Here is a 24,039-nt window from a genome sequence, read left to right on the forward strand (position 1 = left end):
AGGATCAAGCTGGGCAAAGCTATGTTGAGAGTCGCTGTTTCCGATGTCATAAAACTCCATGAAACAAACTTAGCAGGAGAGTGAGGGAGAACTGGAGTGTCACAGCAAAAGCAATATGCTAGACAGGGATTTTATTTATTTTCATATCCCTTATGAGGAGCATAATGGGATTACAGGTGGTGAGGTGCAGGCAGGCGGCCTGGAAGGCAAAGTTCCAATCACTGCATATAATTACAACATACCACAGACTGTGAGCTATTGCTTTATTAAAACAGTCATCAAGTATGGCAATATGAACATTATAGTAACATTACAATTGAAATAGATTTGTATTAATAAATAACAGTGTTCACAATAAAATAGGCCCTCCTGGGCTGGCTTGCTGAATATAACGAGGCGGTTGCTATAAAACCCAGCGCAGGTAACGTTAGCCTACACTAGCATCTAGCACAGACTTTCTTTTGCTTAACGCTAAAAAAAAAGCACACAATAACTACTAACTAACTAACAGATTGAATCAGCAGTGGACCAGCAACTAACCGATCAAGGCAGCAATAGAACAGCAACTCCTGTTTTCTGAGAGTTAAAATTGCTGTTTTTATCAATGGAGTCTGGTGGCTTTGAAGGGAGCATAGATAAAGTACTGAAATATAGCACTGAAAATATTCTAAATATAGTGTACACTTAAAGGGATACTTTGCTGATTTTAAACCAGATCTGTGTCCTGGCAGTGTGTGGAGATTAACGGCTGCCCTCTGTGGCACCAGCTATCAGTTTGTTAGTCTAAAAACAAATTCTCAGACACGGACTAACACTTATTGTGCAAAGGAATTTGAATCATAGCCGGAAAATAAAGGAGAAGGCGGGAATTACACTGCAGTCAGTATATTACTGTAAATTCAAAAAATACAGTAAGAAACTATGTCTATTTACAGTAAAATACCTTAAAAGTTAAAAACAGTATGCTTACTGTAAACTAGGGTTGGGTACCGAAACGCGGTAAATTTACGGTGAACAGTTTTACAGTGTAACTATTGAGACACCAATTGGGATCTCAGTACAGTTGATGTCTCTTTAGTGCCAGCATCCAGTGGCCATAATAAGAACTTCAGCTTAAGCAGTCAGCAGTGATGTTGCCTCTTGTAAAGCTACCCAAGGGTTCTTTCTATAGCCTGTTGAACTGTTGTGCTACAAATGTATCCCCAGTCCTGACTGAATGTGTGTGTCCTCTTTCTTTTGTTGTGCTTCCAAAGAAAAGCATCTCATCTTATGTTCCTCAATATAAAAGACAGAGGGGATAGTTACACAGTATATAAGACACACAATCCACACATGCACACAACACAGATGTTCAGAAACATCTTATCTGCACATTTTTGGCCTCCTACTAGTTGCAATCCATCTCACACGTCTCTGTCTTCTTCTTTCCATTCTTGTCTGCTCTAGGTGTGATGAAGGTGGAGTTAAACTCTGTGAATATGAAGGAAAGCCTCAGTAAACTGACAGATCACAGCAGCAGCAAACTTGCCTCGCAGGCCAGCTCCATATTGGCCACTCTCGGTGACACCAGCTAAACCATCACAGTGCAGCAACAAAGGATCGCATCTGCTGTATGGATTTATCCAGCTCATTCAATGACATACTTTAATTCAAATGATCTTAATGCACAGATTACATCTTAATGTTGAAATTAATGTTGGATTCTAAAACATCACCTGTTGTGGCAATAATTACTAATTAGTACAAGCAAGACCATAGGCGTCATTTACAGGGGGGGGTTCAAAACTGGCCAGTGCAACCCCCCAAAAACCTGTCATGATTTCCTTTATTAAAAGGAAAAGGCACAAACTGTTGCAGAGAAAATCACCAGAAGGCAAAAAATGAAGTGTTTGATATGCTAAAAATTTCTATTTTGCTCTAGGGTGGAGATCTTAACCCCCCATGCCCCCAATGTTTAACCCAAAGTTATGCCCTTGAGGAAGACTAAAAACCAAAGGGGGTCATTCAATCAGGAGCATGAAATGTGCTCAACATTTTCCATGGCAATCTACCAGATAGAATACGCGTCATCCTATGTGCAAAGATGACATTTGGGACTGAGGATGGAGTTAGAGGAAAGTTCCCAGTGTCCAAATTGGAAAGGGTTTGTGTCTGGAGAGCATGAATGTGCTCAATAAATGTCATGGTAACCTGTCAATCAGATTCTAAAGTAGGAAAGATGAGAAGGATTCATCTTCTGGCCATCATGAATATCCACAGAAAATGTTACTAAAAACCGGGTTCCACTAGTAGAGGGTCAAAAATATTAGGGTAAAATATTTAATCTTATGGGATGCAAGCCCATGTAAGTTATACACTGAATTTAGGAACATTTTATTCTAACCATCACTTCTCATTGGTAAATTGATAGTTAATTAATCTTAAGTTAACAATGAAATGACTAATTATTCAACCCAGTCTCACGGCAGTTTGTGAAATGGTCACGTTATTTAATCGATTATTATTGATTTGTGTACACAGACACGTTTATCTCGTTTTTTTCGTGGTGGTCAGCACGTATTTTAAACTAATGTATTTCAATGGGAAGCATCTTTCGTGATCAAAGCACGACTACGGTAGTGAGTAGTATGAAATGGCAAAATTCCGTGCAGGGAGGTTGGTCGGGGGGGTGGATGGGTCAAACAACACAGAACTTTCACCCAGGAGACCGGGAATCATGTCCCGCGTGTGGTGTTAACTTTCCCCGTTGTTCTTTTCCTAAACTCAACCATCCCGTTGTTGTCCCGTGTCCCCCAGAGAACGCGGATCGTGTCCCAGCGTGTGACGTGTCCTTTCCCCGTTCTTCTTTTCCTAAACACAACCTCCGTATAGATGCTGCCCATTACGTGCTGACCGCCACGAAATAAACGAGAAAAACGTGTCCGTGTACACGAATCAATACATTAAAAATAACGTGACCATTTCACGAACTGCCGTGTGACCGTGTTGAATTATTAGTAACGCTGTAATCTATCTTGTACTAACAGTTTATTGTTGCACACATCGTAACAATTTGTATATTATATAAAGTATTTGTGAATGATTACCAGAAGATTTGTTAGAAAATGTAAAAGAAATCATTTGGATTGTTTGGATTCATTATTTGGATTGCTATTATGTAGTTGCAACTGATGATTATAAAACCTTGGTAATAGTTAATAAATCATTTGTAAAGCATGTATAAACATTATTTAGATTATTATTAGAAGTGGACAAATAATCATCTCTTTTATAGACCACCAAAAAAGACTTAATGGAGCCAAATTGAAGTTACTTGATGCTTCATAAACCACTTATCGATCATTTACTAATTATTATAAGCATTAGTTACAACTTCATAATAGCCATCAAAATCATGTTTAACGTAAATGAACGGCTAACATTCCCAATAATAAGTAAACATTATAGAGCATCAATTCATGTTTGTCTTTTTCTAAAAGGTGAAATATGTGGCAAAAAGTGACAAGAAATGTATCTCATGGCCTCCAACAGTGGATGGCATTTGCTCTGTTGTCATGGCGATGGTTCAGCCGTCATCACGTGACCAACACGTTGAACTTAATTAAAGAAGGATTTATACAAAATACCTATGAACGTTTCAAAAGTCTGTGCAGAAATGTAGTTTGAGTTGAAATATTTAAATGAATTTTAATTTCAATGACAAATCAAATCAGTGTCTAAGATTTGGCCGACATCAAAGTGAATGCTTTGGGCATGCTTTCTCACTGTCTTTGCAAATCAACGGTGTAAAATTGACTTTAAGACTGGGATTTTTTACAGGCTGAAACCTGGTCGAGATGACCAAAGACTCCCTCCATCACCACAGTCTTTACTACATAACCAACTCAACACTTCCCACTCTGTAAATCACAGCTGTCATCCTGAATAGCAAAGTCGAACAAAACTACGAATGGAGCCACATTAACTAGCAATGAATTTGCATGGCCTATAGGCATAACACGGACTTAGTTAGTGGTGAAAGATCATCATTTCAGTTTAAAAAAAAAACTTGGTTAAGCTTAGAGAAGCATTGTCATGTGTTTAAGGAAAGAACTACTTGGTCATGGTTACAAGAAAATCAACATAGCGTTCTGTCCCTTCTGATGCTTACTGCATAATCCCATGCGAAGGAATAATGCTCTGTCCAGCATCAAGTCCTGTTCACAATATACTAGAAGAACCTGGCTGCTGGGCTGTATGTGCAGGATTATTGGGACGCGTGGAGGAGTCTGTGGGAGCTGATTTATTGGAAAGAACCAATTTGCAAAGCATAGTTTCTACTTATTTGCTAATTTTAAAACCTATCCTGATCTGCCGTGATCACCAGGTGAAATGACTTTTGCAAAGACCAACAAGCTACAATGTCACTGTTGCAGCAGTTAGATTCTGAAGTCTGATTGTTTTTGTTTTGTTTTTTGTCTCAGTGTGATGATGGTTTGTTATTGTATAGTTACTTTAGCACATCTTATCAAAGAGTATAGTAACAGTAGGTTTCACTTCTAACCCTGCTGCAGTGATGTAGAAGTGCACTAAGGTTAAAGGTGCTGTAGATAGGATTGTGAAGATCCAGGACTTAGCCAAAAAATTTGAACATCGACAACTTCTCAGTCCCTCCCCCCTTTCCGCTAAAGGCCAAAACGGTCTCCTGAGCCACTCCCCCCACAAGGGAGAATGAATGTGTGTGCATGAGCAGTGATTGACATGCAGTTAGACACCCCCCCCCCCGGCCCTGTGGATTTTTGCAAATCTCACTACAGGCTGTAGGTGGTGCCAGAGGAGCTGACCTGCTTCATGTAGTTCTACTGGAACATCGGGTCAGCAAATATGACAGAACGTTAGTTTTATAAGTCTTACCTACTGCACCTTTAATACACCCTGGCAAACAGCTGGGTTGGTTTCAGAACATACTTCTGACCCACTGATGCTGTGTGTGCTCAGAGGTCCAACACACCTGAAGCTTTTAACCACAAAGGACAATCACACACGCTACTTCTCAGCCTTATTTTAAGTTAACTTCCATTTTTAATCACAGCACATGTGCTCCCAAAGCCTCAGCAGTGCAAACGACATACACAATAATGGAGTAATAGAGGAGCTGCACACAAGGGAATACCGTTTTTCAGGGAATACAGTTTAGTAGGCTGTGTGGGTGGGGGCTCTCCATGACAACTACATCATGACATGACATAACTCACAGGTGCCTAGACATCTTTACTGCAACTGTGCTTCCACCACCGGTTAAAGGGTACACTATCAAATGATGTAGGTGGATGATCAAAAGCATACAACATGTTTTTAAAAACGTTTAACTCACCTTGCTTTAATTATTTTTCTTACAGACCCAATTGACCATTTAACAAATTGTCTGCACACGTGGCTACAGCGTAACAGCAATATCCATGGCTAACCCTTCTCTAAAGATAGCTTCCTGTTTTATGTTATACAGCAAACATAACATACAAAAAAGGAATCCTAGAAGCACAATGTGAAGAAGCCACATGCACGACGTATTTGAACAGCAACCATTAAACATGTGTATGTACAGTATACTATGATTCTAATACAAAGTGTGTAACAGTGCTCTAAGCAATTCAGTGTGCATTTATAGTTGGGTAACCATAGGAAAAGGTGAGCATGTGTGTGTGTCTACTATACAACATAAAGTAAATAATCTGGCAATGAACATGAGGCAACAGTTTGGCTGTAATGTTTTATGTATTATCTGTATTGACATATATTCTGTATACATAACTAGATATTACTTAACATTTGTGAACAAATCTGTATATTTTTCAGGGAGGGCATGTTTGACATTTTCTGGGCTTTGTTCTAAAGAGAGCAGAATAAAGTTATGCAATGTCTTCCCCAAAGTGGTGTCTTTTTGATCTATTTTCTTTTTAATTCTTCAATTCTTCATCAATATATTGACATACATAATAGGGTAAGAGTGACTCATAGATGAGTTATAAGCTGGTCATGATTGACATTTCTGCCTTTAAATAAAGACAACCACATCAGGGATGAAGTCACTACCTTCAACTGCATGCAGTATATATTTAAATTCAAAGGGTGAAGCAGATTTCCCACCGTTCCTGGAATGATCCATTACATCAATAGCCTATATATATATATATATATATATATGCCTATCAATGTATGATGAAGCCTCTTGTGCTTTCACGTTTATGATCAACCAGTGCATTTACATGCACTTAAGTTACCAGGTTACAGTATTGAACAAGAATAACTTGTATGCACTAACATGAGGGCGCAGTGGCTATGACACATGCCTTTGGTGTAGGAGACCTGGGTTTGATTCCCACTGTGATACATCAACCAATGAGTCCCTGAGCAAGGCACTTAACCCCTAGTTGTTCCAGAGGTGTGTTACCTCTGACATATATAGCAATTATAAGTTGCTTTGGATAAAAGTGTCAGCTAAATGACATGTAATAATGTAATTTCTTCAACATCTTGTGAAATAGGGATCCAGTTTCAATCATAATTTCTTCTAGGGAACACCAATATGTTGCTATGAAACCCAGCGCAGGTAACGTTAGCCTACACTAGCATCTAGCACAGACTTTCTTTTGCTTAACGCTTAAAAAAAAGCACACAATAACTACTAACTAACTAACCAATTGAGTCAGCAGTGGACCAGCAACTAACCGATCACAGTAGCGATAAAACAGCAACTCCTGTTTTCTGAGAGGTAAAATTGCTGTTTTTATCAGTGGAGTCTGGTGGCTTTGAAGGGAGCATAGATAAAGCACTGAAATATAGCACTGAAAATATTCTAAATATATTGTACACTTAAAGGGATACTTTGCTGATTTTAAACCAGATCTGTGTCCTGGCAGTGTGTGAAGATTAACGGCTGCCCTCTGTGGCACTAGCTATCAGTTTGTTAGTCTAAAAACAAATTCTCAGACACGGACTAACACTTATTGTGTAAAGGAATTTGAATCATAGCCGTATATATATATATATATATATATATATATATATATATATATATATATATATATATATATATATATATATATAGTTATTATATCACAGCTATGAACCAATCAGATTGCAATTGATTTAAGCTACCCTTTTACAATCACAAACTATACTGTAAACCTTTGATGTAAATTTACAGCTAAAGTCTCTCAGTATCTTACTGTTTTAATGTTATATAGGATCATACTGTAAATGGCAATGCAGAAAATAATAATATTACAGCACTACCTGCGACTGTTAGAATGCAGTTTCGATCATAATTTCTTCTAGGGAACGCCAATATGTTGGCCATGTATGCACAATCTGGACACTCATGAAACAGCCTCTTGTTTACTGAACTCGATGAATCGACACATCCGATCAGTAGGTGGCGGTAGGACACTGACGTTGGTTTGCGGTCCGCAAACAAACACAAAGAAGAAGAATGGAGCCGGATGTAAACACGGTCGATAAAGTGAACTTTGTCCTGAACATATTAACATAGACAGTATAGGTTAACAGTCTATAAGGTCCTGAGGCGAGAGACTGAGGTGAGAGCTAGGTGTAGCAGCTAGCTATCGATACGTTTTTGTATGTTCACTAATTGCAGAGAAATGTTAGTTGTCAAGAGTTCACATACTGTTTAGTTAGCATGCAGCTAGCATACTTTAAAGTGTGTGTGTGTGTGTGTGTGTGTGTGTGTGTGTGTGAGAGAGTGTGAGAGAGAGAGAAAGAGAGAGAGAGAGAGTGCGTGTTTTCCCTGTTAGCTTTAAAGGCATGCTGACTCTTCCTGTTTTAGAATATCTTAGTGTATGTGCTATATATATGTCTTTGTCTGTAATATATATTACAGACACATGCAGAGAAAACACACATAAGTTGAAACAGCCACAGAGTCAATAAAGAGCACTGTAGCTTAACAATGATATAAGATTTAGATAAAAGTTGTCTAATAACTAGGGGTGCATGATCTTTTGACTCAACATCGTTATCGCAATATCACGTGGCGCAGTATTATATTGAAAGTGGTTGCAATATTTGCAATATTTAGTTTATTTTGTGGAGCGCTGCGTTCCGTCCGTTGGCTGTGTGGCTTAGTTGTGTCTGTAGACATGGTCTTTATTTATTTATTTATTTATATATTCATGTTCGACCAGTCCAATATGAACGTCAGTTGAAATAAACCTTGTGTTGTAAGAAAACTTGTTTTATTTGTTATGAATCTATTTTGATGCGTTTTCCCGTAACTTCTGTAATTTTACATATGTTTAAAAATATCTAAATTAATATTGATATCGCAATATTCATAATCGATATTAGCCTGACAAGCCAGACCCACAGCAAGATGTTGGGTCTGGGAACTCACCATTGGCAGGGCTCAATCCAAGGGGCGGGATAAATGGTTGTCTTTCAAATTCTCTCTGCACGCAATAGGATAGCGCTACAACCAACCAGAGCATTGCTAGTTGATAGATTCAACTTTAAACTCTGAACACATCTACCTTTTTTAAGAATGACTTCAGTGCTGTTCTTTGTTCTTTTCTCAAAGAAAAGCTGAACTCCAAGTCTTCTAGAAGACCGCTGTTCGCCAGCAGCAGCAGCCATAAGCCCGCCCACCGACTCTATACACGATGTGATTGGCCTGACCAGAGATTGGTTTTTCCAGCTCGCAAGCCAACGGAGAATGCCTAGACCCCCCTGGCTGCAAATTACATTTGCTGCCGCTAGGGTGCGTCTAGATTTCTAGGCTAAATCTATATCACAATATCACATTTTGTCAATATCGTGCAACCCTAGTAATAACCCTGTTGCTGTTGGCTAATGCAGCTGAAACTTGAGCTGAAGGATGGTATGTGAGAAAGACAACATGATGTTAGTGTGATGCCCTGTTGCGGTTGTTGTCAGGTCCGAGATGACTCAGGTGAGCCGTCAGCAGTGGGGAGAGGCGGTCGGCCTGGGCCCCGTGGACCTGTGGGTCCTCCAGTCCTCCCAGGTGCGGGTGGAGGTTCTCACCCTGGGAGCCATCATCAGGTCTGTGTGGAGCAGAGGGAAGGATGGCCAGATGGAAGACGTAGTCCTGGGCTACGATGACCTGGAAGGTAGGACGGGAAATCATTGTTTTCCTCTACATAGACTGCATGAAAATAATTAAAGTGAAGGTAATGTTTGGATTTCAGAATGTGATGATAGTTTAAAAATGCTTTTTGTTTTGCACTCTCTGGTCAGGCATTCTAAACAGAGTTTGCTGAAGAGTTTTGAAGAACTGCAATATAGGAATGAAGTAATCTCTGTATTAAAGGTTTTTGGAATTTAAATAGAAAACATTTGCATCATGGGAGTCCTGGCCGAGACAGCAGCATAACAAGTTTCTACGTAAAAACTAACAAAGATGGACTTAAAACAAACAGAAAATTCCGGAACTAGCAACCTTCTGAGGAACTTGTTGTGTTTCGACCACAGGGACCAGACCTACAATTAGTTCTGGGGACATTTACTGGGGCCTTTTAACCCCCTAAAAAGTCGCTGGTCGGAGGGTAGTACTTTCTGGGAGTACGGGAACCCTTGGGGTTGTGTTTGCAGGATGGACCGTCGCTGATTGGTCAAACACACACAGCACAGCTGCCTAAATTCAAAAACAAGGAAGTACTCTTATATCTTTTTTTTACCATTTTAGGATGAGGGGAGAACATTCCTCTTTGTTTGATAACATTAAAAGTGAAGTTAGTCTTTGCTGTCAGCTTCCCAACTCAAAAAGACAGAGAGAAAATAGAGAGAGCCAGCGCTACACTCTACTGCAGGCGGGTGAGCGAATTGAGAGAGAGAGCTATCGAATGGAGCTGTTAATGACAGAAAATAAATATTGTTTTCTGATGCTTTCTAAAGCACAAAATATGTGTTTTTTTTATACATCAGCGGAGTAATTCGCCTAAATTTCACAGGACTCCGGTATAAGGATGCTAATTTAGATTTTTTTTCCTGACCGATAGCCGACCCTTGTTAACTGTGTCCCAGTTGACCCGTACTGAAGGCTTGGACATACTTTCTGAATTCTGTGGACAGCAGCGGACTTGTTCCAGTTGCGCAGCCACGATGTTCCACCTGAAAACAGAGAATGTCTAATGAGGGGAGAACTTCAACTCTTGGAGATACTGCTTTACGGCAAGCTCTGAGTCACTTCCTTTTCTCTCTCGAGGCATCAACAACACAGCTGACAGGTTAGACTCTCCCTGTCAATACAACACAGCTGACAGGTTAGATTCTCCCTGTTAATACAACGCAGCTGACAGGTTAGACTCTCCTTGTTAATACTACGCAGCTGACAGGTTAGACTCTCCCTGTTAATACAACACAGCTGACAGGTTAGACTCTCCCTGTTAATACTACACAGCTGACAGGCTGACAGGTTAGACTCTCCCTGTTAATACTACACAGCTGACAGGTTAGACTCTCCCTGTTAATACAACACAGCTGACAGGTTAGACTCTCCCTGTTAATACTACACAGCTGACAGGTTAGACTCTCCCTGTTAATACTACACAGCTGACAGGTTAGATTCTCCCTGTTAATACAACACAGCTGACAGGTTAGACTCTCCCTGTTAATACATGTGCTAGAAAGAGGTTTGCTAATGTTTTAAGGACCACGCCGAAATATTCACAGACGTACCTAGACGGGCTCTAACATTCTGGTTCTGCTTCGGATGCCATCAAGTGAGATCTCTGATCGTAATCAGTCCTTCACTGACCAATCAGCATTCATTAGCAGAATGCTAGCGTGTTATAGACAACAACGACTCAACCTGTAAGAAATCGAAAGGACATAAGTACTTGTTCCAATCAACTTTCAACCTTCCATGATGAACTTGCAAAAACTACAATCAAATCTGAGATTTGTCAACGGCAATCAGGCGAAAGAGACAAATTTAGCCGTCTAGCTCCATAGACTCCCATTCATTTTGCACTCGCCCGCGATCACCCCCAGTGGAACTCTGGTGGAACTGCAACCAAATTCGCTACAATTTGGGAGTGAACAGGCTCTCCGTAGACGGGCTCTGCTGAAACGCTCTGTCTAGGCCCGCCTTCCTGAAAAGCCCAGTCTGTTCTGATTGGCCAACTGCCCCACTCTGTTGTGATTGGTCAACCAAATTTAAACAAGCCACTGGGCGGGCTGTGCACCTATGGGCAGCACATTTGAAAAACTGGGCTGGCATTCTCAATCAGTGACATCTAATTGAGGAATTTCGAAAAAGCAATGTGGGCGTGGCGTTTCAGGCAGTTGAGAAAAAGTGCTGTCTCTGTGAGTTTTTTTTTTTTTTTTTTACTTTTGTACATTATACAGCTATTACATACACAAAGATAATATAACACACTAAAAGATGGGAAAAGTCTTTTAAAAAAGCATAATAGGTGCTCTTTAACAGAAAAGCAACAGGCAGAGAACAATGGGCGGATGGAACCTTCTAGGTCCTTCAAAATAGTTCTGGGGACTTAAAAGACTCAAATTCCTTGTGTGGAAACGTGGCTTAAGTGAGGTGAAGGTAATCTGTAGTGAAGAGGACTAACCTGTGTTGTGTTGTCAGGTTACGTGTCAGATAAGCGGTATCTGGGAGCTGTTGTGGGCCGCGTGGCCAACAGGATCGCTCGGGGACGCTTTGTCTTGGAGGGAAAAGAGTACCAACTAGATATCAATAATGGACCCAATGCACTGCACGGAGGGCTGCGGGGCTTCAATAAGGTAAGACTGAGTCAATATGTGGTTGGGTTTCATCAACTTGAGTGAGTTGGTAGAAAGCTTATAGTGATTTCTGTAGAACCTCAGTGGTTAAATAGCACCTTTCTTTGGACTTGTTGCACGTAGGTTTTCCCACACAGTTGCAGGTACATGAGGGTATACTACCGGTCAAAAGTTTGGGGTGACTTAGAAATTTCCATTGCACTCCATTACACCCTTGAGGGTGTTCCAGGGGGTTTCCAGCAAAAAGGGGAATACATATTTCATTAACATTTGAACTATAATACTATCCAGAAGTAACACAATGACAGAAAGTATGACTATTTTTGTTGATGGTTTACATACACTTTCTGTAATAAAACACCCAAAAGCAAAACTCCTATCAGATGGGGGACCCTGGGGAGGAATCTTGTAGGGCTCCGTGGTCTAATTTGTGTCAGTTTATGGGTCCTTCATGTAAAAAAAACTTTGGGAACCACTGACCTATAGAAAAACAATCTCTGTGAGGCTGTATTTAGGCATAGCGGTGCTTTGAACAATCCATCCAACAGTAGTCAAAACCTCAAATGTCATACATGGTGGCATAAGAGGAATATACTCATTAAATTAATTTATCGTGTGGGAACCATGAATGCATACACCAATCGCATGGCAATCCATCCAATAGATGTTGATGATATTTCAGTCAGGGCCAAAGTAAAAAACAAAAGGTTAATAATTGCCAGTTGTTGCAATTGTACATACATTTTTTTAAGTGCCACAGTGAAATATTCTGCAGGTGTCTGATGTCTGTTAACAACACACAGGTTTAATGGTTTAAACAAACTGTGATTATTTGTTTGTTTTAAAAGCAGCAGTCTGCTCATTCGGCCAGAGGGCTAAACTGTACACAGAATTGGCTAATTACAGCGAATTCAATTAGCTGCTTCATCAACACACACACACACACACACACACACACACACACACACACACACACACAGAAAGACTCTACACCTAGTATACTGCATTATGAGGACTGTGTGTCTTTGTGCTACACATCAAGCTGTGTGACTGAAGTCCTGTGGCTTCTGTTAATCATGAGGCCAAAACAAACACTTTCATCATTGCACTGCCTGAGGGGATTTAGTGCACATTAAAGGTAATGATGTTTAATCAGAAGTTTAATATGGAGAGAAAAGGGACAGCATCAGCAACTGACAGCAGACCTAAAGTAGTTTCCATGCTGCCGGGGAGGCTGGTTTGACTTTATTAGGGAGACTTGCAGTAGAAATAAGAGCTATCTAAGGGGTATAATCCAACTATACAGTCCCTGTTCACACATGGAACTAAAATGCACACTAGCACCCGACAATACAGAATTTTTTGAGGCCGATATCAATATTGATATATGAGAGTTTGAAATCCAATGACGATATATTGACTTTATTAAACACATAACATAAAGAAAGATTTGTGATAAGGATCCCTTAAAGCTATAGTGCGTAGTTTCTGTCTCCTCCATGAGGAATACTAAGTAATGACAACAGCACTGTTGGCGCGTCCACATGATACAAGCCTTCTGTGATTGTGCAAAGTACTGTTTATTAACATGGAGTCTGGTGGGTTTAGCAAAAGCAATTTTGCAGATGTTTTTATGTTTAAAAAAAGGATCTTACTCTAACAGAAAGGTGGACCTCCTTAGAAATCCTTTCCATAATGTTGTCAGACATTTAGAATAATAATCTGAGTCTGTCAGTGGCAAAACAAGCACTTTGTGAACGTACTAACTTACGAACGTAAAATTGCCCTATTAACTTACATTGTAGCTTGTTTCGCTGACTGCCAACTGCAGCAATCTGGCTTAATACCAGACCAATGTCAAAGATTGTTGTTCCCATCAGTCACTTAGATACAAAAACATAGAAAAATAGGTTAAAAAAAAACGAAGTTACCCGTTAATACTTTTCCAATGTAAATGATGGGGGACAAAATCCACACTCCTTTTTCTCTGCATAAATGCATTCTAAAGTTCAGTTACAGCTTAAAGCTGTCCCGGTCCCACTGCAGCTCAGCAAGAAGACGCTGTCCTGAGAAAGTAGATAATAGATTTTTCTAAGTCAGACTGGTGAAGCCTCATAGTTATACAAAAATGAATTACAGTTATACAGTATATCCACTAAATTAGGGATGCAAGGATTATACATTTTGTTGGTACGATATAGTCTGAAAAATAATCATGATTATCGTGATTATTATGCATTCATTAATTTCACTGCTAATGCATGAAATTACATGAACACTCTAGATTTGAATGTTATTTACCTTTTGAAACAGAAATAACACAAAACATTTAGTTTTGCATGTTTTGAAAATGATTATGATCAATCAGTCTTTTTAATTTAAATTCATCTGAAAAGTTTAGAGACTAGAGGTGAATCAGTCACACCACAAACACAGGTCAAGTTGGCAACAACAGTGCTGTCCTTCTGAAGAAGTTGGCCCTTTTTGGGCTAGAAACGGCCCTGTTAGCTGGTGTGTCTAACAGTTGGAGGAGCTGCTAGACAAGATGCAGCTGTCACAGGGAGATGTGCAGCATGTTGCCAAGGAATAAATATGATGAAGAGATCTCTTTGCAGCCTTATGTCCCACAGGGGATGAAGAGGAGTAAGTTAGCAACGTTTAATGGTAACATCAGTGACATGTTTGAGCTGTTGCGGAGTTTTGCCTCGTACGAACATAACGTTATCATCAGTGCGCTCACTGTAAATGCAAAGGTCTTTATGATTGTTAACCGTGGCGTTTTAAAGCGCGGTTAATAGTGAAATCGGTTAACCGCTGCATCCCTACACTGAATATACACAGGTCTTTTTTTCTATGCCATCACTCACATGAGATGTTGATTCCTGTAAGTGTAGTATTTTATTTGACCTTACCTGTTATTCTTGTAACAAGGACTACTTCCACTTTATAATACTATATGTATACTGTATAATACTGTACGTACAGTATGTGTTTGCCTCTTTAGGCTATCTGGCATGGGACAGCAGTGGAAGGTGGTGTACAGCTGAGTCTTACCAGTCCAGATGGAGACCAGGATTATCCTGGGGAGGTTCAGGTCTCTGTCTCCTACACCCTAGAGGTAAGCACACCGCTCTGTAGCTGATCACCCTCCAAGCATCCCAAACATTTTGACTATTCATTAACCAAACGTTTGTTATTGGCTGGGATGATCTGACTGAAGAGGTTTGGCTCATGAATGATCCTATTTCATCTGGAAAACAAACAACCTTTGGTAAAACTAAACAACCTTGAATGAAAAAGATGTTGAGTTATTAAAGTAGAAGTTATGAAATTGTTATTCATTGCAGAATGCCATATTGACTTTTTCATGTAAATCGATGGTTTGTACAGGCCAGTTCAGTAAGATTTGAGTTGTGTGTTCAGGGGGAAACACTAACTGCTGAATACCAAGCCAGATCTACTAAAGCCACCCCCATCAACCTCACCAACCACTCCTACTTCAACCTGGCTGGACAGGTAAGAGCACACCATCAGCTCTTTGATCATTAGGATATAGTAAAGGTCCCATGGCATGAAAATGTCACTTTATGAGGTTTTTTAACATTAATATGAGTTAGGCTGAAACGAGTATCCGGTACGGATAAAGCACTTTTGCCAAGTACGAGTATTATACGAGTAATACGAGTCAATATCTGTGCTCGGATTGAATAAAAATCCTCATTGGGTAGCTGACTGTGTCTGCGTTCTGTGATAGGCTAGTCGTCACAGCGCCCCTCCCCTACACACATACAGATTGTGTTGCTGTGTCCAGCTCTGCTCACTCACACAGAACAACTCTCTCTCTCTCTCTCTCTCTCTCTCTCTCTCTCTCTCTCTCTCTCTGTCTCTCCCTCAGTCACTCAGGTTCACGGGTCTTTTCCGTTAACGTTTAGGGTTTTTTCAGCTTCAGGTTTGTTTTTTACTTCGGTTTGTAGTACTTACTTATTAACCAGTAGAGTTCTGGTAAACGTGGGGTTTGTTCAGACGTGGTGCTTGGTAGAATGCGACTGGCGTTGCGTCTCTGCCTGTCGGAGTTTTTTTTTCTTTTTTAAACCGTCAGCTGGTTCTAAACAGATCTGAAAAACAGCGTCGGACTATTTGATCCGTAGAACACAGTCCCCTAACAGTAGCTATTATCTGTGAAGCTACAGCCTGATAATGCTGCCTTCATGCCACAGGACGACAAAAACAATTAAAGCACATAAAATAATCATCATCGGGGGTGAACGACTTACGACGCCAGACACTCACCACACATCAGCTCGGTAGAGAGGGATGGGAACATGTTTTTAGGGGAGGGGGCAACCAGAGCACGCAGAGAAAACCCACGCAGATACAGGGAGAACATGCAAATGGTTGTGTGGGATTTCCCCCTTTCTGGTCTACATATCCCTGCCTCTGCTGAATAATTTTTATCACCGGTGGGGACAAAACTACATCAATAGACCATATATTATACACCTAAAATAGAATTATTTTAAACTAAGTAAAGTGAACAGTCTATAGTGTCACAGAATAACGTGTGTGTGTGTGTGTGTGTGTGTGTGTGTGTGTGTGTGTGTGTGTGTGTGTGTGTGTGTGTGTGTGTGTGTGTGTGTGTGTGTGTGTGTGTGTGTGTGTAGGGTGCAGCAGATATCTATGACCATGTAGTGTCCATCAGTGCTCAGTCCTACCTGCCTGTGGATGACTCATCGATTCCTACAGGTAAAAGATTTCCGTGTTCTTCCATCAGAATGAGCCCAGCAATGAGAAAGTGATTCATTTAAATGAAGTGTGAAAGTATGTGTATGTACAGTATGTGATAACTAAGCAGTCTGATGCATTTTTAACGATGTCAGACATTAATAAAGTGCACAACGGTAGTAAATTCTCACATTTGCTCAAACTGCCACTATAGCATGACTATGTTGGGTACTGAAACCCAATGCCCGCGCTGCCCTCTGGTGCTCTACAACTGACATTACAGGCAACAGAAGCATCACTGCACGTTAGAGCTGTCAATCTTTGTCTGTTTTCACGCGAGACACGGGGCGCTCAGACAGCCGGGCAGGAAGTGAAACTGTGAGAGAATCCAGTCACTTTACCAAAAGACACCCCCCACTATCGTTTATGTCTCCTTTACAACACCACTGTAGACGAGAGATTCATCACAAATTCCTTTTATCAGGACAACGCCAGAAAAGAGAAGGCATGGAGTTTAACTGCAGTGTGCTTGGAGTGGAAGGTAGATATTAGCTTATTAACACGGGATTATTCTGTAAAGTACAAAGTAATAATAATAATACATTTTATTTATATAGCGCCTTTCATGAAACCCAAGGACACTTTACAGAATTACTGTGGCTAAACTAATGGAGGTTGTAGGCTGTGGTGAACAGGTGGTGTTTCAGTAGTTTTTTAAAAATGTCCAGGGATGCAGTATTTCAGATATCTGCAGGGAGGGTGTTCCAGAGGGGTGGGGCTGCAACACTAAAGGCTCTGTCTCTGAAGGTACAGAGTCTGGTGTGGGGAATGGATGAAAGTAGAGACAATAAAAGAGTCGGGCAGGCAAGACGCTCCACTTCTGAGACGCTCCGAGTGTGGTATGGCGCTTGGCTGAGGACAGAACAAAACCGCAACGCAGTGCAGATGCTGCCAGTGGAAAATGGAGGTTAGGCTTACTGTACGTCCACACCGCCGCCGACTTGAGCTGCAAAGAAGCTCTGGCCGCCCGGTCGAGGACGCTTGTCAAAAAGTCCGGGGAAGCTGTTTGACGCTTTTGGCTGCTCTGACGTAGCAGCATTCTATGTTCATCATGGAAAAAGATCAAGCAGCCACTGCACGGCCAATACACTGACACTAGAAACCTTTTATAAATTACATATATAATGACAGAATGTGTATTGGTTGTTGGTCGCAGTGGTGTCTGTTAGCAGTTAGCTCGCTCGTTAGCCGCTGAACCGCAGCAGCATGCAGGCAGAGCGAGCAGCCGCCAGCTGTTGATCCGTGCAGGACTTCACCGTGAGCGGACTGTTTAGAGACCATGTGACCGGCAGGTAACGTTAACTGGTCCCTATACGCAAATATCATAAATGATAGGGAACCCAGCAACGGCCATGATGAGCTTTTCCTCCTTTTTCTCTGAACTAATGTTTTGGTAGGAATGAAAAGTTTACATCGTATGTTTCTCTGGAATCAGCCAGCGTGAAGGACGTCTATATTCCGATTGGTTGCCGTTGCACCACGTCATAGCTCATTATCATAAAGTTGATCACCGACCAAATTGCCTCTGAAGTATCGAGTATTGAAAATTGCCATTCAATACCCAATTTCAATACCTAAAGAGTGAATCTCATCAGCATCAGTGAGCCAATCAGCATGCAGTATGCTTCTACCAAGATCTAATAATGTCTGTCTAACGTTACACGTCACAGAGACACGCAGACAAAAAAGTCTGTTACACACACGAGACGGCTCACGTAGTAGGAGCTGAAAATGATTTGTGCCGTAATGTGTAATGGTGTAATTTCTTGTTGTTGTTCTTTGTTAAAAATGGATTTTATAAAATTGCCATCAAAAAAAGTATCATTCAGGAAACGGTATCAGAGTCGCGGTATTGGTATCGGTACCGGTATTGAAAATATTTGAACAATACCCAGCCCTATTTGTGTATGAACAGCACCAATCAGCGTCCGGTGAGGAGCTACTGGCTGCTACAGGCGTGGTTTTAGTGGTGTGTGGCGGACGTGATAGACCGATGGTTCTTCCAATCATCTGCCAGGTATTTCTTTTTGAAAGTGCCTTTCCTTTCCCGAAACTGTTTCCAATGACAGCTTCTCAGATGATTCTGTGTAACAAACCATGTGGCGCGTCTGGTTAGCTGCTCATTAGCTTTACAGCAACAACTTTATTTGTGATGCTGGCACCTGGGGGACCAGCTACGAAGAGCTGAAACAGTCAAGTGGACAACAATTTTGATCTACATTATGTTTCCTCTTCATCATTAAGCTCTTGTCTTTGTGTCTCTGTGGGTGTTTGAAGAGGTCAGGTCCTGTTGTTTGAGATAACTGTTAGTTTAGTCCTCATGTTGAATCCCTCTTTACCATGTGGTTTGTACAGTATAAACGTTAATTATGGTGTTTTTGCCACTGTTATACAGAAGTGTGAAAGCCTGAACACTTGTGTGGGAGTGTGTTCCATCATGCTCTGTCAGACAAACATGCTCATTACTCTGCAATTAGCTTTGGTTTCCCCCGAAGACAGAGGAGATAATGACTGTTTATTTATATCCCAGAATCTGTGTTAGAATGGCAATCCAGCTCAAGGGCCGAATAAGAACAAGACTTCAAAATAACGAATCAAGTGGCCGGGTTGGCTCAGTGGGTAGAGCAGGCTCACATGTTTGGAGAGGTTTATGCCTCGACGCAGAGGTCCAGGGTTCAAATCCGACCTGTTGACGATTTCCTGCATGTCTTCCCCCTCTCTCCCCTTTCTCACCTAGCTGTCCTGTCAAAAATTAAAGGCGGAAAAGGCCAAAAAAATAATCTAAAAAAAAAATTTAATAAAATAACGAATCAATTCTGAGAGTTAAAAGTAGAGGGCTGAACTGAAGTCTTGGAGAGTTGGGCCTGTCTAATTCCTGTGCCTCTGTGAGCCTTTCTGTCTATTAAATCCCCAACAGGATGATAGTTTGAGGGTGAGAGATAGGAAAGTATTGTTTTTTGGGGGGTTTTTCACCCAAAATTGGAGCTTCTTTAAAGCAGTAAAAATCTGAAAATGCTGGCAGAGGTTTTGCAAAGCGATGAGGTAATCTGCCCACTGAGGGGATGTGTGGCAGTGAAGTTAAGAGGGCTGCCTTTACTCACCCCTAGTCTATATCCCTGACGTTCCACTTCCAGGATTGCTCCTTTGCCGACGGAAATTCCGCCGGATTTCACTCATTTAGGCCGGTTATCCATCACCTTCCTCTTCCTTTCTGTTGGTGTTCTGACCCTCTGTTGGATTTCTGAGGACTATGGTTAACTGCTCCTCAGATCTCTGCAGGATAAATCCAGACAGCTAGCTAGACTATCTGTCCAATCAGAGTTTTCTGTTGCACGACTAAAACTACTTTTGAACGTACACATGTTCCACCAGAACAAGGCTGTTTTGCCGTTGCTCAGTACGCCGTTTAGCACCACTCAAGACGATTGTGATTGGTTTAAAGAAATGCCAATAAACCAGTGCACCAAGTTTTTCTCCCATCCCAGAATGCTGTGTGGACTAGCCAGACCCTCCTCCGCAGCGCTGTGGAGGAAGGTCTGGCAAAGCGAGACTAACTCACCCCTAACTTACTATAATGATTGTATCACTGCAGTGATTCACTCTAATGGAGTCCAATGATGATGCTCAATGTTGCTGAGATTTCTCACAACATTTTTCCTCCTTCTTTTACTAGAAAACCGTGTCTCATCACCGAAACTTTGTTCAGTGATACACAATCACCAATCAATAACCTCTTCTATCCGCAGGAGAGATCAGACGAGTGGACGGCACGCCCTTTGACCTCAGAAAGCCTCTTCTGATTGGCCCTCAGCTGAAGGAAGTTCCAGGTCCAGGGTTTGACCATAATTTCTGTCTGTCGTCACCCGGAGACACCTGGTCAGAAAGACAGGCTGCCAGGTCTGCTGCAGAGGACAGCACACGCTACACACACAACAACACACATACCTTTTGTCTTTAATCAAATCTAGCAGGAAAACTTGTTTCTTCGTCTCAGAGTGTGTCACCCAGCCAGTGGGCGGGTCCTGGAGGTTTCCACCAGCCAACCAGGAGTCCAGTTCTACACTGCCAACTTCCTGGATGGCTCTATGACAGGAAAGGGCGGGGTTAGGTACGGGAAGCACAGCTCCTTCTGTCTGGAGACCCAGAATTGGCCTGATGCTGTCAACCAGGTATGATGGTGGTGATGTTACAAAGCTGTCGTGTGAAGTGATCTATTGGTAAAACCAACTATTGTTGGCTATTATTGAGAAGGTTGCATTTGCAATTTTATTTGTAAATGTGACTTAACTCAAAATCTAAATGTATTGACCATTATTGATACCCTGGAAATCCAGAGTTCTCGCGAAAGCACAATTTGAATTTGCTCAGCGAGTCACTCTGTCATTCAGTAATGGTGCTCATTAACTATGCCCTTGTAGCCGAGCTGCACCAATCACATCGGTGTATCTGATATAGGCGGGCCAGAGGCGAGCTAAACAGATGACGACAGCGCTGCAACGTCAAAGTCATTAGTAAACATTGCAAGATGGCTACGGATGAACATGATGTTGTTTGAAACGGCTTTGGCCGTTACAACGAACGAGTTAGACTTGACTTTTTATCTAAAAGTTTTGGCTGCTTTGCTGACCAGATACGGCAAGAGTTTAATCTACCAGTTAGCTCCTCTGGTAGCTAAGAGTTTAATATACCAGTTAGCTCCGCTGGTAGCTAAGAGTTTAATTTACCAGTTAGCTCCTCTGGTAGCTAAGAGTTGAATCTACCAGTTAGCTCCTCTGGTAGCTAAGAGTTTAATCTACCAGTTAGCTCCGCTGGTAGCTAAGAGTTTAATCTACCAGTTAGCTCCGCTGGTAGCTAAGAGATTAATCTACCAGTTAGCTCCTCTGGTAGCTAAGAGTTTAATCTACCAGTTAGCTCCTCTGGTAGCTAAGAGTTGAATCTACTAGTTAGCTCCTCTGGTAGTTAGAGTTTAATCTACCGGTTAGCTCCTCTGGTAGCTAAGAGTTGAATCTACCAGTTAGCTCCTCTGGTAGCTAAGAGTTTAATCTACCAGTTAGCTCCTCTGGTAGCTAAGAGTTTAATCTACCAGTTAGCTCCGCTGGTAGCTAAGAGTTTAATCTACCAGTTAGCTCCTCTGGTAGCTAGAGATTAATCTACCAGTTAGCTCCTCTGGTAGCTAAGAGTTGAATCTACTAGTTAGCTCCTCTGGTAGCTAAGAGTTTAATCTACCAGTTAGCTCCTCTGGTAGCTAAGAGTTGAATCTACTAGTTAGCTCCTCTGGTAGTTAGAGTTGAATCTACCAGTTAGCTCCTCTGGTAGCTAAGAGTTGAATCTACCAGTTAGCTCCTCTGGTAGCTAAGAGTTTAATCTACCAGTTAGCTCCGCTGGTAGCTAAGCGTAAGGGGCTCTGGATACGTCACCCCGTGTATTGCTGTGATTGGTCGTAGTGTTATCCAATTGCGTGCAGTGAGATTTTCAAACGCTTGCTCGGTGCCGCCCCTCGAGTTGGGCCATTTTCATTACTCATTGCCAGACCCTTAATCTTTCGGATTTGGGTCTGAATTTCCAGGCTACATTAATGAAGCCATTAGTACAACTTTGCTTTGTTAGAAAGTGGTACTTTGGTACAGGTGATGTGTTTCAATCATCACGATCCGCCACCTCCTCAATATTATTATATATTGCTACACATGGTTTTCATCGACAAATTCAAGCAGTCAGATATATATATGACCTTCCCTTTTCATTGTATCTGCTCTTAAAAAAGACCTCACAACCTCACTTCCTCACAACCTCCCACTTTCACTATGTTGATCAAAGACGTTCTGCAGCACCTAAAACTGGAAGAACTTAATATATACGTTGCGTGGTTCCGTTGAAACATTTTGTAAGACTTGGCAACCCTTCATTGATATTGTAGAAGCTGTAGCTCTTACCTTAACTCTTAGCTATGATAACTACCTGAGGTGTGATGTCAGTAAGTATGTGGAGCAGCTTTGTACTTTGGATTATTATCTAATCTGATTATCTACCATACAGGACCTGTTGTGTTCGCGTCGGTGTATGTAATTGTTTTAGTACAACTATTTCTGTCATATGTTTTTAGAATTTGTAAGCAATATCTTTGCTTTCTGAAATACTAATAAATAGACGTTTAAAAAAAAAAATATGTTGGTCTGTCTCTGCATCAATGCAGAATCCCCTACTCCACATACAAGTTTAAGTTTCAATGCAAATGTAATATGATTATTTTTCCCAAACTACTACCAGTGTGATAGCGTGACTGCAAGCCTGTCGGTATTTCAGACAACGACATATAAGGTTGAGAAACTCTGTTCTAATATTAACTGTGCGTGTGTGTGTGTCCAGGTTTCATTTCCTGACTGTATTCTGCGTCCTGGTGAGGACTACAAACATGTCACTCGCTTCACTTTCACCGCCGTCTAATCATGTGACCTCTACTAACAGTAGGACAGAGAAGAAGAAAGCTGGGTACTTCTACATACAGCAGGATGTCCACTAATTGATTGTACATATACTTTTTTCGCAGTAAAGTCATGCACTATACTGTTCAGCAGACAGTGCCTTTTCAGTGCAACCTCAGTTCCCCTCTAGAAAAGTGTAATTTGATGCATATCTTTTTAATTTTGAAAAATGCTACTGCACTAACTTACTGGCAGAGTAATTCCAGCCCATGCATGTCAGGTGTGGAGAAGTGACATGATGTTTATAGTCCAACCTGGACAAACTGTTAGTTATAATGTGATTTGTGATCCTGTGCCATGCCATTATTACAATTAACAAAAAAATAAAAGCTTTCTGACTCAATCTGGTTATTGCCATTTGTTCCAGTGTGTTTCTCAGATCAGATTGGTCCCTGTGTTGTCCATCTGTCCTATTTATGCAGGATTAACAATTAGAGAGCACCTGGTAGAGCATTCGCACCATGTACAAAGGCTCAGTCCTTGACGCAGCAGCTGCAAGTTCAACTCTGACCTGCGGCCCTTTGCTGCATGTCATTCCCCCTCTCTCTCTGTCTCTATCTCTCTCTCTCTCTCTCTCTATCTCTCTCCCCTTTCACATCTTCAGCTGTCTTATTTAATTAAAGCTTAAAATGCCCCCCAAAAAACATTTAGGGAGCAGTCAGACTGAGGCTGTTCTCATTATTTATGTTATGTAACCTATGTGTGTTCAACATCTTTACAAAGGCTGAACTATTCCTGTAACATAAGGTGAGGAGGCGGGTTTGGGTGAGAGGGCACTCTGCCAAGAGATGTGTTGTGTTCCCATGGCAACCTCTTATCTATCACTCAAAGAGTCTTTTAACAGCTGAGATTTCATAAAACGTCAACGTGAAAAGTTGCACGCTTCACTGCAAAGGAGTTGGAGACAAAAACAGAAAACTGATCTCCATCAAGCGCTGGCTGTGGAGCATCCTGACGTCCCTGTTTGACTGGAGGGGGCAGAGGGAGAGACCGCCCACAGTCAGCATCATCAGAG

General features: G+C 41.3%; 2 protein-coding genes across 5 annotated transcripts in view; both read left to right on the forward strand.

Annotated features, from left to right (window-relative positions):
• The window catches only part of si:dkey-191g9.5 (rap1 GTPase-GDP dissociation stimulator 1), a 38,400-nt gene extending 34,364 nt beyond the window's left edge, over positions 1 to 4,036 (forward strand). For all 4 annotated transcript variants that reach the window (XM_031304696.2, XM_031304697.2, XM_035992209.1 and 1 more), the window contains 2 exons: positions 1,447 to 1,610; positions 3,820 to 4,036. In XM_031304696.2, coding sequence (XP_031160556.1) covers positions 1,447 to 1,574 — 128 coding nt within the window. In that variant the 3' untranslated portion in view covers positions 1,575 to 1,610; positions 3,820 to 4,036. The remainder of the gene's footprint in view (positions 1 to 1,446; positions 1,611 to 3,819) is intronic.
• Positions 4,037 to 7,448: 3,412 nt separating this feature from the next.
• On the forward strand, positions 7,449 to 23,367 carry galm (galactose mutarotase). Its single transcript, XM_031304705.1, has 9 exons — positions 7,449 to 7,577; positions 8,932 to 9,125; positions 11,606 to 11,760; positions 14,765 to 14,878; positions 15,184 to 15,276; positions 16,422 to 16,503; positions 20,289 to 20,439; positions 20,537 to 20,711; positions 22,909 to 23,367. The coding sequence occupies exons 2-9, from the start codon at positions 8,939 to 8,941 to the stop codon at positions 22,984 to 22,986; spliced, it is 1,035 nt and encodes a 344-aa protein (XP_031160565.1). The 5' UTR covers positions 7,449 to 7,577; positions 8,932 to 8,938; the 3' UTR covers positions 22,987 to 23,367.
• Positions 23,368 to 24,039: the final 672 nt, after the last annotated feature.

This window comes from Sander lucioperca, chromosome 15, assembly GCF_008315115.2.
Source record: "Sander lucioperca isolate FBNREF2018 chromosome 15, SLUC_FBN_1.2, whole genome shotgun sequence".
NCBI classification, from domain to species: Eukaryota; Metazoa; Chordata; class Actinopteri; order Perciformes; family Percidae; genus Sander; species Sander lucioperca.